Consider the following 13,938-nt stretch of genomic DNA (forward strand, 5'->3'; position numbering starts at 1 on the left):
ATATACACCCTCCCTTTACACCTTACTCTGCACCACCACACACACCCCAATCATACAACCAACAACCACCAGTCCTGCCACCACTACTTCAGCAGTACTACAACACCATGGGCTATTTTCTAGATGGCACTTTACCAAGCTCTGATACCACTTTGTCACTACTACATTAAAACTAGTACAAGTAATGAAGACTACAGCTAGTAAAATAAAGCAGATTGGCTAGGAAGGGAAAGAAAATAAAATAACATTTCAATAATTTCATTCATGTCTTGCTCAAAAAGGGTGTGCCAGTTTATATAGTGACGGTTTAACGGTATTAATGGATAGGCCCAATAAGAACTACTAATGTAATGGACAGGCCCCATATAAAAAAAGTCGAGCGACATCGTATTGCTGAACAGAGAAATAAAGACTTGGCGCCTAATTTACTTTACCAATTCAACCCAAATTTCCTCAATTCACGACAATACAACAGAAGGAAATACCTCTAGCAATAGGTTGGTGGCAGAAAATTTTGGTGGCAGAAAACTTTTACGGCAAACTGATTTTCCTTCCCCTCCTTCCTTCCTGATAATGTCTTGCATTTTATAGTGCTCGGTTGATATGTGTAAGAATTAGGGTTCCCAAATAGGTCAGGTTCGATATGTAATTAGGGTTTAGGATTTAGGGATTTGGGCTGATTTTTGGTAGGCTTTCTGCTGGGGATCGATAGTATTAAAGTTGGGCAGCGGCGGGGCAATATAGAGATGCAATGGTGTTAAAATCCGGCGATAAAAAGTGAAAACCATCGGTGAACAACGATTCCGACGATGAATAGTAACGTAAATAGTAAAATTCAGGATTTTGGCTCTGATGCCAATTTGATGTAGGACAAGATTTGTAGAAACGATGATTTATTAAACAAAATACAATAAAAAGATCAAATTAATGAATTATACGATCACAAGGTTAATTAATTAATATTATTCTCAAGAAAGTGTATAATCAAAGTTAAGTAAAATATTGGGATCACAATCCTTATATAGTGAATAGAAAACCTAATGAACTTAAGCTCGTTAACAATTAGACTTTGTTTTAATTAAACTACTTACGTTAACAATTAGACTTTGTTATAAATAAATTACTTAATTAATAAACTCATAACCCCACATACTAGACATATAGATAAATATATCATATATATGTAGGGTTACAATCCATGAAAGGCTATAGAGGTATGTAGATAACTATTATTTAAAAAATATAAATATATAATATATTTCATTTTTGGTTATATGTAGTTAGAATTTTAATTACCAAATTAAAAACGAAATTGTACATTTTTTTATTTAAAACATCATTGAAATTTGATGAAATAGTTTAAAGTGATATGTAATAAAATCACAATAAAAACACACTTATTCACAATTATTTCACAGTAGAATCAAATTTAATATCATTTATTTTCAAATTTTAATTATTAAACATTTTATTATATTTAAATATAATTATTTTTCTATGTTAACACTAAATTTGATGAAATCTAATAGAATGAAATATTCTATTATAGAGAGCTCTTTTCAAGAAAGGCCTGCATATGTATACTAAGTAAATGAATTCTTTATTTCCGTTCCTCATCAAATAGTGCCAAAAATTAATAGACAAACTAGAATGTCAACTAAGTTGAATAGAAGAGAAGAATGTGAACCGAATTTGTGAATATGGAGGACTCATAGACAAACGTTTCATACATGTAATACCCTAACTAGGGATCATTACTCTTAACTATAGTGGCGATGTCAACAGGGCGATGAATGGACAAAACCCCCATATATTATCTAGTTAATTCCTACATGCATAGTCCTCCCCACTGCTCCACCAGTACAGAAAAAAAAACTGAACACATCCACAGAATACATTTAACATTCGAAGTTTGAAAAAAAAAACTAACATGTAATCAACCAACAACTTGCATCGAAACTGAGTCTCAGCAATAAAATGTACAATTGCTAGACTGCTAAGTTTACTGCTTTGCGATATAGATGGAGCGCTTAAGCATTAAGCTTTACTGTCCTCATAAGCAGCCTCATGAACACCAAGAGCAGCACGGCCAGATGGATCAGGGTTCTTTGACCAGGACGCATCCCATTCCAGTGCTTTTGCTGTACTACATGCCACACTTGGACCACCCGGAACTGTTGACCTAGCAGCATTCTGCTCATGTGGATTGGACGAAAGTGAGATGAAAGAAGAATTAAATTCAAACATTGAAAATATGAGTCGATGCAGAACCACACCTTGGGATAGAATTTCTCAAATATAGTTCGATAATAATAAGCTTCTTTTGTTGTAGGAGTGTTTTCAGGGTAAATGTAGCTTGCCTTCATTAACATTGCATCTGTAACCTGAAACGATACACATGGTTAAATGAATAGCAATTGAGGAACATTTGAGAAAATAGGAATAATAAACATACAGCTGTTCGCAACAATTAAGCATATAAGGTGAAAAACCTGTTGGTTTGCATGATCTTTCAAGCCATCAATCCAACTGTACCCAACTCCATCACTGAATTGCTCCTTCTGTCTGTACAAGATGTGCTACAAACCCAAACCAGCACCTCTCAGCAACTCTATCACAGCAGTGTGCAGTTCAGTTATTATTAACATACTAGAAAGAGACAAACCTTTGGCAAATATGGATTCTGATCATCATCAAATGCATGGCGTAATACCCACTTCTCAATCCTTTTCAGATCAGGCCTAATCTGTCATTTTTTTATACATATGGAGATTTTAAATTATGAAGCTGATTTATTTATTAACATCCCGACTGATATGTTGAATATTTGGGGTGCACATATGGACAATTAGCAAGGATCATTTAGTTAAAATATTTTACCCATTTCAAAAGGACATTTATACCACAATACTTTAATGAGGCAGTCACTAAACTGTGGCATGGTGATTACAACAGTAATATAGATATATGATAACATGAAATACTTCCGTTAAAAGACTTGGCACATAAATTCCAGAGTACAAAGAACGGACCAACACAGACATACATCTGTGATTTGTTTTATAGAGTTACAGATAAAAAACACCAACAAATTAAAATGACAAGTTCACATTACTTTAATAATGTTTAACCAGCTTTCAATGTTTAGAATTTTACTAGCATAAATCCCGTGTGATGCACGGGTTTCCATTATTATTTTAAATTTTTATTTATCAAGTTATATTATATTTTTAAAATATTTATATAAATATATAATGATTATAAATTTATAATAAAAATAATAAAATAACATGTGGTCGTAATTCAGTAGAATAAATAGACTATTTCTAGTAGTCTAGTAGATATGTAACACTATTATTAATATCTTTTAATAATAGGATAAGTTGTATTCGTAGTTTAGAGGATAAGTATACTATATTTAGTAGTAGTTTAATAATTTAGTAGTTTATTATATATATAACACTATTTATCTATTTTTGTAATAATCAAAATTAGGGAATTATCGTTGAACCAAACCGTTGAACCAAATTATCTCTATTCCGGCTATTATAATATAGTATAGATAAGCATCACAGTAAGCATTTCCATCAAGCTAGCTTATAATAAGCAGGCATAAGCATATCTTTCACTGAACAAGCCTGTTATGAAAATTTAACCAAATAAAACAAAACAAAGCTTAACTGAAGTAGGTGTTCGGTGATGTGTTTACCAGTCTGTTTCAGGTTTCGCATATTCAAGCTCTTTTTACACTTCTTTAGTGATATAGGGCATGTTAGTGCTAACCTTAATTTCAATCCTTCTGCCAAAAAATTTAACCATTAATAACATATTCATGTCATGCGGCCTTAACTCCATCTATTTCTCTGATGAAGGCTTTCCCTTTTATAATATTAATCTGAATTGGTTCTCATGCCTAATTACACTGGAACGTCGGTATTAAATAGAATACATCCTCTTCAGAAAACATCAAATTGTATATTAAAAGATACATGAAATTTTGGTGGGCATAGAAAGATAAAGAAATTTGTAAAATGCACTAGTGGCAACTGAATGAGTTGGTTAAAAAATCAAGTCATAAGCAGCAAGACATATTGAGGTGTGCCTATACCGCCGCAGCAAGGTGCCAACATAACTAAAACCTTTAAAATGAATTGTTAGCAATCCTAAAGACAAAAATGCATTTATATTCAAACAACCAAACGCAAACCCCAACAGTAACCCAGCTTTAAATGTTCCTATCAGGAACAACCATAACCTTATCAGAATCTATGCGAAAGAGAGGAGAATAACAAACTTCCGGGAGATGTACACTTTACCATTTTCCAGTCAGGATCGATACTCATTGCGACATCAATGAAATCTTTGTCTAGAAAGGGTACACGTGCCTCAAGACCCCAAGCAGAAGTTGATTTGTTCGCCCTCAAGCAGTCATACAGATGCAGAGCCTTAATCTGATCAAAATCAAACTAACAATCAGACATGCAACTTTTATGGAATCTAATTATGCATATCAAAGGGTTACAATACCTTCCGACATGTTTCCTGATGAAATTCCTCCTTGTTAGGAGCCTTGTGAAAGTACAAGTACCCACCAAATATTTCATCTGAACCTTCGCCAGAAAGAACCATCTTTACTCCTAAGGATTTTATCTTTCGAGACATAAGAAACATTGGTGTGCTAGCTCTGATAGTGGTAACATCGTATGTTTCTATATGATAAATGACCTCCTCAAGTGCATCTATACCTTCCTGGTGCAGCAAAAAATATCAGTATTCAACCATGGTTACATGACAGATGACTTTACCATGCTTGAGAAAAAACTTGCCTGGACTGTAAAATGAAATTCATGGTGGCGTGTGTGAAGATAATCTGCTACTTCTCTGGCAGCTTTCAGATCTGGAGAACCCTGAATGATGAAAATAAAATCGACTATGATGGTATTAATATTTTAGCTTTGATTGCCTGAAAAATAGTATAAAGATGAATCAACTGAGCAGAGTTAGCATATAAGGTTAATAGTTTATGAAACAAGCTTGATCAAAACACTAGCATAAATGCATTTTAACAAGTATGCAATTCTTCATCTATTAGACTCTGCAGTTTGCGTGCTCGCCCATGCATACACATGTTCAGCCTCACACGCGCCTGCATATTCCTCTTTTAACTAGCAATCACAATGAGTACCTTCAATTACTAAGGTAAGTTATCCTGCTAGATTATGAATTATGTCTGTAACTTCATCTTTTTTCTAATGAGGTCTGTACAAGGTGACTAACAGTAATAATTCTGGTTCCCTACAAAGTTTGCGACACGCTACAGAGTACAATATAAACAAGGACTATCAGAATCAACGTTAAAAAAGTATCCGTGAAGTGTGACAAAATTAGAAAATAATGATGGGATAGTTGCCAATGTACTTCTCCTCTGGTTTTCTAAAAAGTTAATAATTAACCAAATAATGCTGTAATTTGTTTCCAATAGCAGCTAGGGCCTTTTGTGAACTTCTAATTCAAAATTTCACTTCTATGGTCTAATTGCTATGTATACTTATGCGCGTGTTCACTGTTCAGAACATGTCAGGAGTGTTAAAGCCACAACAAAGACAAATTGCTACTTTGTTTTCATTTAAAACATAATGGAAAACCTGATGGCAGTGTCACCGTGGCTACCAAAAAAATAAAGTTGGCAAGAGCAGTGTTGTTAAAGGCGCGCCGAGGCGCACGAGGCGCAGCGAGGCGCACTATTAGCGCATAGTTCTTACCGAGGCGCAGCGCAAAATAGGTCCAGTACAGAGAACGTAACTTTACAATAGCCCCGCTCATCATACCAATATAGATCTACTGAACCATAACCCCTCAATTCCACGAACATAGTAAATTCTCTCCCAGAAATGTAGTTGCAGTTAATATGATACTCAGAAAAAAAAAATTAGTATGATGGTTACAATGCCAAGTCTGATATTCGTGATAAAATGTCATGGGACATTGTCATCAAATTATGATTACATCAACGGAATCATGTAAGCACACTACTTGGCTATATACAATTGAAATTTGCAGGTAACTGTAAACTTTGCAAGTTCGGATTTTCAGCAAACGAGGTGATAACTTTTTAGTAGTCTTACAGAATTGAAACTTCCACCTTCTCTTGTTTACTTACTTATCATTACTTTTGTCGCAAGTACTTGATATTTCGAGTAAAGGTGAAAAGCCCAAGGAAGACATTAAAAACACTCTACAACATCTATCTTCAGAATAAGTGTGTAGCTCTATTATTACAACTATCCAGACATATAAGTGTGGGTATACAACTCATACATTGGGCGAAGACATACCATAAACTGACTAAAATACTACACCCACAACAAACATTTAATCCACAGGGGTAAGGAGAAAAGACACTTTATGAATTTTCAAGACCCTTTTACTAAAGCTTTATTGCATTATAGTTGGCGTTGAAATGAGATATTTATAGAGATTATTAAATTGGTAGTCTTGTGCCGTTGTTTTACCCAAAAAAATATTAAGAATACTAGTAGCAGCGATTTGAACAAGTATTAGCACCTTCAAGCCAACGCAGAAGGTATGTAACTGAGACCCCCATTGACAAGCAGCTTCTGAGTCAACCAGATAGCGTGCAGCCACTGCAGCAACAAGTGATGAATCCAGTCCACCTGATAAAAGCACACCAAATGGTACATCCGTCATAAGTCTCTTAATCACAGCCTGCAATACATTAAGTAGGAATCCACATGAGATGCATAAAGAAAAACAACACTAAACTCACATACTTAAACAAAGAATATTTTTTAAAGTACAAGTGTTTGTAGATATAGAGAACTATCGTGATAAAGAAAAGCTGGCACACTTCTGCTCAACACAAATAGCATGAAAACATGTCACAATAACACAAAAGGAAAAAAAACCTAGATTGCGGTGAAATTGTATGAGTTGCCAAATAGAAACATGCAATGCAATAATGATCATCTAGACACAAACATAACAAATGAAACAATCCAGTCATGTAGGAATTAAGATTAAGAGTACAATAATCATAATCTTTCAACATATATATTACAGTTCTAATATATGGCTTTTAACTTTAATTGGATTTGGAACTACAATTATAACAGAATTTGCTTCGCTACTGGAAAAGTTTGATACTCATACTGTAAAAGTTCTCGAAAGTAACGCAGATGGTATATCATCCAAAATAAAAATTGAAAGATAGCCAACGAACCTTCTCAAAAGCCCTCCGTAACACTAGGGGATCATAAGGTGTTGAAGGGATTTTTTCCAAGTACCAAGGTGGGTTGTACCACCTCTTTATTTCACCTGTTGACATCAAATATGAGAGATCAAGACAAACATTATAACACAGAGAATGAGTTTAGAGCATAGAAAAGGTGATCAAGGTGGTAAAAGTGAAAACATTAAATCTACTTTCAAGGTTTATTGCTTTCCAGTACATAATTGTAACACAGGACTTAACTAATCAAATTAGTAACTCTAAAAAATGCCAAGACCAAGAACATTTAAAACTTTTTTTAAAATGGCATAATAATAGAGAGGCCTTCAGCAAGGCAGCTAGCCCAAAATAAGAGATGGGACAGATGAGCGGAAGTGGACATAGAGGCAGAAAACACTTTGACTTGTTAACATGCAACACTAAAAGTCAATATAATGCCTGCCACATTTACCAGTTTTGCTAGAATAAATATGCCCAGGAAGAAAAGACATGAATCGTTCACAATCATCACTCAAAGCCTTCATTTCTGAAGCAAACCAGACCGACCCTGCAAAAAAGGTACAACTTTCAAATATATTTTGTTCCAAAAGTATTATCTTGTTGCATTTGTTAAAAAGTAAAAGATCATTAAACTGAAAAAACTGCTAGAATCCTAGCACAAATCCAAAAAAAAAAGAGTAAATGAATACAAAAATTTAGAGAATATTATCAAACTTGTATTCACATTATGTATTGTCTTTATACAGAATCTAGTTCCACTAAGTGAAAGAGCAGGTATCAGTCGGGAGGAACGGAGGAATCAACAAATTAACATATCCTTTCTGACTTCTAAAAATAATATTAGGCAACTCATTATAAGTCAACATCCAGTAACACTTTTGAACTCGAGCAAAGAAGAATGGCAATTTATAGGCCAGGTTTCACTCTAAAATCTGTATTGTTGATTCAGTTTAGTGCTGCAAACAAAGAGGTCCGCAATTTAAGCCAGCCAAGATTCAAAGATTTAATACAAACACTACCTATATTACCTCATAAAACCTATAGGATTATCTTGTGAATTATTTTTTACAGGACATAGAGTACACCCAGGCCCCGGCACTAAATTTAGGTATATAATGATACTAAAACATAAAAAAGCTATGCCTTTTCCAGTGATGGTACAAATTTCATAAGCAAACATCTCTGAGTGGATACCACTGGTGGCCAGTGTAAAGGTCGAGGGTTCGAGCCTTCTTGGGAGGTAGGTGATTAAGTAAATTTTTGTAATTGAATATACCAAAAAAACATCTCAGAGTGAGGGAAGTGATTCGATGAATTGACTGAAAAATGGTAGAAAATCAATCAACTTCCAAAATACATACCATCAAGACCCCAGCCAATGTACAGTGGGGTGATACCAATAGCATCCCTTGCAGCAATGTAACTTTTGTCACGGGTGTCGAGAAGTACAAAAGAGAACATTCCATCCAACATATTAACAAAACCTTCTCCATGTTCTTCATACTGGCAATGATCAACAGTCAAGTCTTAAGAAGTTTATGTAAATTTCCATCCTCTGTGTGTGTTGTCTGTGCATAACAGTGACAGATACCCCCCCCCACAGACACAGATAAATGTATATATATATATGTATCTATCTCTCTCCCTCTCTCTCTCTTTCTCTCTATATATATCCCTCCCTCTCTCTCCCCCTCTCTCTCTCTCTCTCTCTCTCTCTCTCTCTCTCTCTATATATATATATAGAGAGAGAGAGAGAGAGAGAGATTTCTTGGTATTGTAATACTGAATTTATCGTAGCATATTACATAATCAAATCACTGCCTACTGCAAAGCACTTACAAGATGAGCAATCACTTCACAATCACTTCCGGTACGAAATTGGTGATTCTTCAAACTTTCCCTGAGAGCTTTATGGTTGTAAATCTCCCCATTTACCTACAAGCAGACGTGCAAGGATCAAACATGTAGTTAAGCTAGGAATAAAAGAATATCGGGAATATTTAAGTTACAATTAAACTGCAGGCACTTTAAATGCAAATGTCCAGAAGGTAGTCTAAAGTTGTGTTAATAAAGCATATTCAACATTAGTTTAGCACTTACAACTAAGTAATAATAGAGCCTGAGTTTGAGACGCTCTTTATAGAAATGAATTAGAAGTTCACGAAATTTTATCACCGAAGGCGAATTTTAAGTTTTTAACACATTTGAAAAGAGAAGTTGAACCACAATGGATAATCTAACTGATCAGCAGAATAGGTATATCTAGAAGGACATCAGTAAATCACAATTAAGTTCCAATGTGTTTCCTTTTCAAATTCTAACCAGGTCTAGTGTCTTAGGTACAAATAAGAACCTATCCAATAACCTATTGTGAGGTTCTACTTTGACATCCCAGTATAATATATTCTACTTCAGGAACTATAATTACATATATAATATATTACATATATGTAAACAAGTTCTTAGAATGAATTGGAGTGTACCCATAGGTCTTGGAAGCAACTATGCTGTGATGCTTGCAATTTGTAAATGTAAGATTGTAAACCATAAATTAAATTGCAGTCCACTAAGCTTTATGAATAATAAAGTATAATGTATATCAGCATATCAATCAATAGATCCTATATTAGAATAGACAAATATTCAAAAGAATTATTAAATCTTTACCGTTACAATAACGGTCTTGTCTTCATTATATAGTGGCTGATCTCCAGAAGCGGGATCAACTATAGCTAATCGCTGATGAGCAAGATAGCAATCTTCATAGCAATGCAATCCACTCCAATCTGGACCTCTATGTCGCAACCTACATTTCCCGAAATGATTGAGGGAGGAATAGTATCATCATTAATAGTTAAATCAGATCAATATGGCAGATGGAGCCTGACTAAAGAATAAAGCAGAATGACATCCATATAAGTTACAGACTGGGTCCGATTCTATATAGTAACTACTAAAGTCACTAATATCAACCAGTTCAATAAGTTGAAACTGGAGTAACTAAAGAATCAAGTTTTTTTGAATTTAGTATACTACCATAAATTAAAGCTAATTGCAATTTCATACTTAGTTGTTCCACTATGTTCTAATGCTATGCGAAAACCAAAATCTTTAATTGATGTATAGTCGATTATTTTTCAGGGTCTAACCTACAGTATTTGGTTATAGTGTTATAGTTAGAGTTTAGCTGTTAGCTTTAGTGTCATGCTAAAATATAACGCCATTGCCCGCCATTCCCCCAAACAGACAAAACATAGCACTTGGTCCAAGAACAAGTTCACCGGAACCCCAAAGTTCATCGGCACCTGCTCTGTTTAGTTCTAAAGGATAACTTGAGGTGGGAATAGAGTGAAATCAGTACAATTTTTTGAGCAGAAAAATTAATACTCCCTCTGTCCCCCTAGAAAGTATACATTGGGGGACAGGGAGCCGGCACGTATTTTAACGCTCCTTTATAACATATTTGCATAAATTATTTTAAATTTTTTTTTCTTCTGAATTAAAATTTGATATTTGAAGTTTAATACAAAAAAAGAAAATTTTAAAAATAAATTAGGGAAGTATGTTATTTATTCACCTTAAAATGTGTGTCGAACATTGAAAAAAACTGTATACAATCTGATGGGACAGAGGGAGTAATTTTAATTCATTCCTCCATTTCATTAAAAACTTTAAATATAATACTGATTGATCCTGTCAAGTTCTGGTCCTTACCATAATCGCTCATTCCTTCCTTACTCAATTTTCCGATTTCACTCTTTATAATTCTGTGCCTATTTTGTCATTTTTTTTCAATCCTCTTTAATCCTTTCCTCCGCTCATAATCTAGTTATCATCATACAGTTGAGTAATCACAACTTCACATAATACATTAGATCCATTACCACTTCAATCTCGCAATTAAGTTCGTATTTCTCAAAAACACCTTAATCCACAACATACATTAATCATACAACACTGAATTCTAAATATACATATTAAAATCAACAATACATATTACATCCATTCAATAAAAAAAATAAAATAAAATGCTTTAACCTTCTGGAGAGTTCGATGATTCTGGAGCGTTTAGTTTGAGAGCTATCAACACAGCCAAATACTGCTAGTATTCCACACATAGTTAATGCCCCTTGTGATTTTTACTCCCCACAGTAAATTGTGATTTTATTATATCTTCCCCCACCAAAGAGAGGGAAGGAGAGAGAGAGAGAGAGAGAGAGCGAGAGAGACTGTGTGCTGCGAGAGAGACTGTGTGTTTCTGTGTGTACGTGTGTGCAAGTATATTACAGTTACATATAGTGCTTTGTGGCGGCTGCCTTTTTCACACTTCACTTTTGTCTGTCTTTCTTTCCTAGGCTTCGGTCTTTCTATTTTTTAATTAATTAAAGGTCTTTTTGTTTATTTTTGGGTTAATTGTTTTCGCTTTAAATTAAACTAGCATAACACCATACAATTATATTAGTAAAATTGAGTATTATCAGTGTGTATGATTTTCATGTAAAATCTATATTATATTATATTTACCTATTATACAACGTGAATGTGAATGCATATGTTCTTCAAACTGATCATGTTAATAAAATCATGTTCTACAATTGTTCACTTGATAAATGTATGAGATTTGCAAGTTATTTATTAAAATAGTGATATTTGTAGAACAAGATTCACATTATAATACGTATTTACAAAAATATTTTATACTATTTACTTGCTGAAATATATGGACTCCGTACTCCACTAAAAACAAGGACTCAATTGAACTAACTCATATATATATATATATATATATTAGAATCCAATATTTTAAAAAAAATATTTAAAATATTAGCAATAATAAATTTACAAAAAAAATATTAGTGTTGGAAAATATTGACATTTATTTTGAATTATTTGAAAAAGGTTAAAATTATATGTATTGTACTATTTCATTTAATTCATGTTATGTTATCGAAATAACAAAATTAATCTTAGTCATATTTGAAAGGATTAACAAGTTCACACTAATATTGAAAAAAATTCATCAAATTGAATATATTTAATTTAGAAAAATAAGTATACAATGTTATCAAGTACTATATAAAGAACATATTAGAATCATAAATGAAAGAAACTTCAAAATAATTTGAATGATGATATTAATACTAAATTTATCTTCAGATTCTTAAAAAAAAACTTCTGAATATCCGTAGTTATTTTTTACGATATTATGATTATTTTTAGGTCACATCCCATGACTGATGTTCGTTGAGTAAAAATAAATATTGTTTGATTGTCAGTTTACTACGACTGCGATATATAAATAATTGTAATTTATTTATAAGATAATAATTTTTGAGTAATCATAAATACATGTTATTTGAGTAATTTACTGAATAACAATTAGATATATACATGACCAAGATATATAGTATACAAATAAACGAGACCAACATAATTTACTCGAAAATATAATAAATAATAATTTACATACATACACACACATGTGACTTTATCTTTACCAATATTAAAAGATTCAATTTTAATGGTGTATTTCAGTATTGATATATATATTAGAAAAAAATAACAAAAGTCTTTTATATTCTGAAAATAAGAATGATCATTAAATTTAAGTTTTTTTTCAATGTGTTAAAAACTAAATAGATTATGTCAATTTTAATTTATGAATTGACAATTATCTGACATCTTATAAAATTAACTTTGTATAATAGAGAATTAAAAGCTAAATATACGTCTGAGTTCAACTTTAGTTAATGAATTAAAACATTAACAATGATATTAAATCAACATAAACGTTGAATTAAAAAAAATAACATTTTTCTTAAAAAATAAACTTATATTAATTGTTTGGTAAATTCTACTTTGTTAAATATTACGACAACATGTCTTGACCTGTTTAATTATGCATTACTAATCCTTTTAAATTAAGCAAGGTAATTGTAAATTAGTAATGACTTTAGAATAAAATATCTCATTACTCCAAATTTATTTGAGCAAAACTAAAAAAAATTACCCTACTCTGCAATATACATATATGTTAATTTTTAGTTTCTTTTTATAAATATATTGACAATATTTGATGGATTAACTTCAATATTTTTCTTTTACACGCAGAGTAACTAACTGCTTATATTCATTTAGTAAATACAAATTACACGACACAAATAAGAAAATATTTATTATGATTAGTGAGATATATTAGAAACGTTATGAACGTTATTAATACTAGCTTAAAACCCGTGCGATGTACGGATCGCACAGATTTTTTTTAATATTATATAATTTTAAAAAGGTATTTGAATTCAATTTAATTTTGTTCATTTAAATTTTAAATGATTTATTTTAGCATGGTGATTACTTAATCGATTAACTATATCTCTATAAAAAATATTTAAAAAAGATAATATTTTACTAATTGAACAATATAGTCTTATTGATAATTAATTAAAACATAAATATTGTTTTTTTTAAACACACATAAACTTATCAATAAGATTATATTGTTCAATTAGTAATATTGTCTTTTTTAAATATTTTTTATAGAGATATAGTTAATCGATTAAGTAATCACCATGCTAAAATAAATCATTTAAAATTTAAATGAACAAAATTAAGAATTGAATTCAAAATACCTTTTTTAAAAATATATAATATAAAAAAAATATGTGCGATCCGGACGCACGAGTTTTAAG

At 32.0% G+C, this 13,938-nt stretch overlaps 1 protein-coding gene across 1 annotated transcript; it reads right to left on the minus strand.

Annotated features, from left to right (window-relative positions):
* Nucleotides 1-1,646: 1,646 nt before the first annotated feature.
* LOC141713329 (asparagine synthetase [glutamine-hydrolyzing] 3) lies at nt 1,647-11,512 on the minus strand. Its single transcript, XM_074516691.1, has 14 exons — nt 11,288-11,512; nt 9,917-10,055; nt 9,089-9,184; nt 8,611-8,752; nt 7,701-7,796; nt 7,241-7,335; nt 6,565-6,726; nt 4,827-4,907; nt 4,528-4,749; nt 4,317-4,451; nt 2,666-2,746; nt 2,493-2,579; nt 2,277-2,384; nt 1,647-2,193 (listed from the first exon to the last, which is right to left on the minus strand). The coding sequence occupies exons 1-14, from the start codon at nt 11,365-11,367 to the stop codon at nt 2,038-2,040; spliced, it is 1,680 nt and encodes a 559-aa protein (XP_074372792.1). The 5' UTR covers nt 11,368-11,512; the 3' UTR covers nt 1,647-2,037.
* Nucleotides 11,513-13,938: the final 2,426 nt, after the last annotated feature.

This window comes from Apium graveolens, chromosome 3 (assembly GCF_009905375.1).
Source record: "Apium graveolens cultivar Ventura chromosome 3, ASM990537v1, whole genome shotgun sequence".
Classification (NCBI taxonomy): domain Eukaryota; kingdom Viridiplantae; phylum Streptophyta; class Magnoliopsida; order Apiales; family Apiaceae; genus Apium; species Apium graveolens.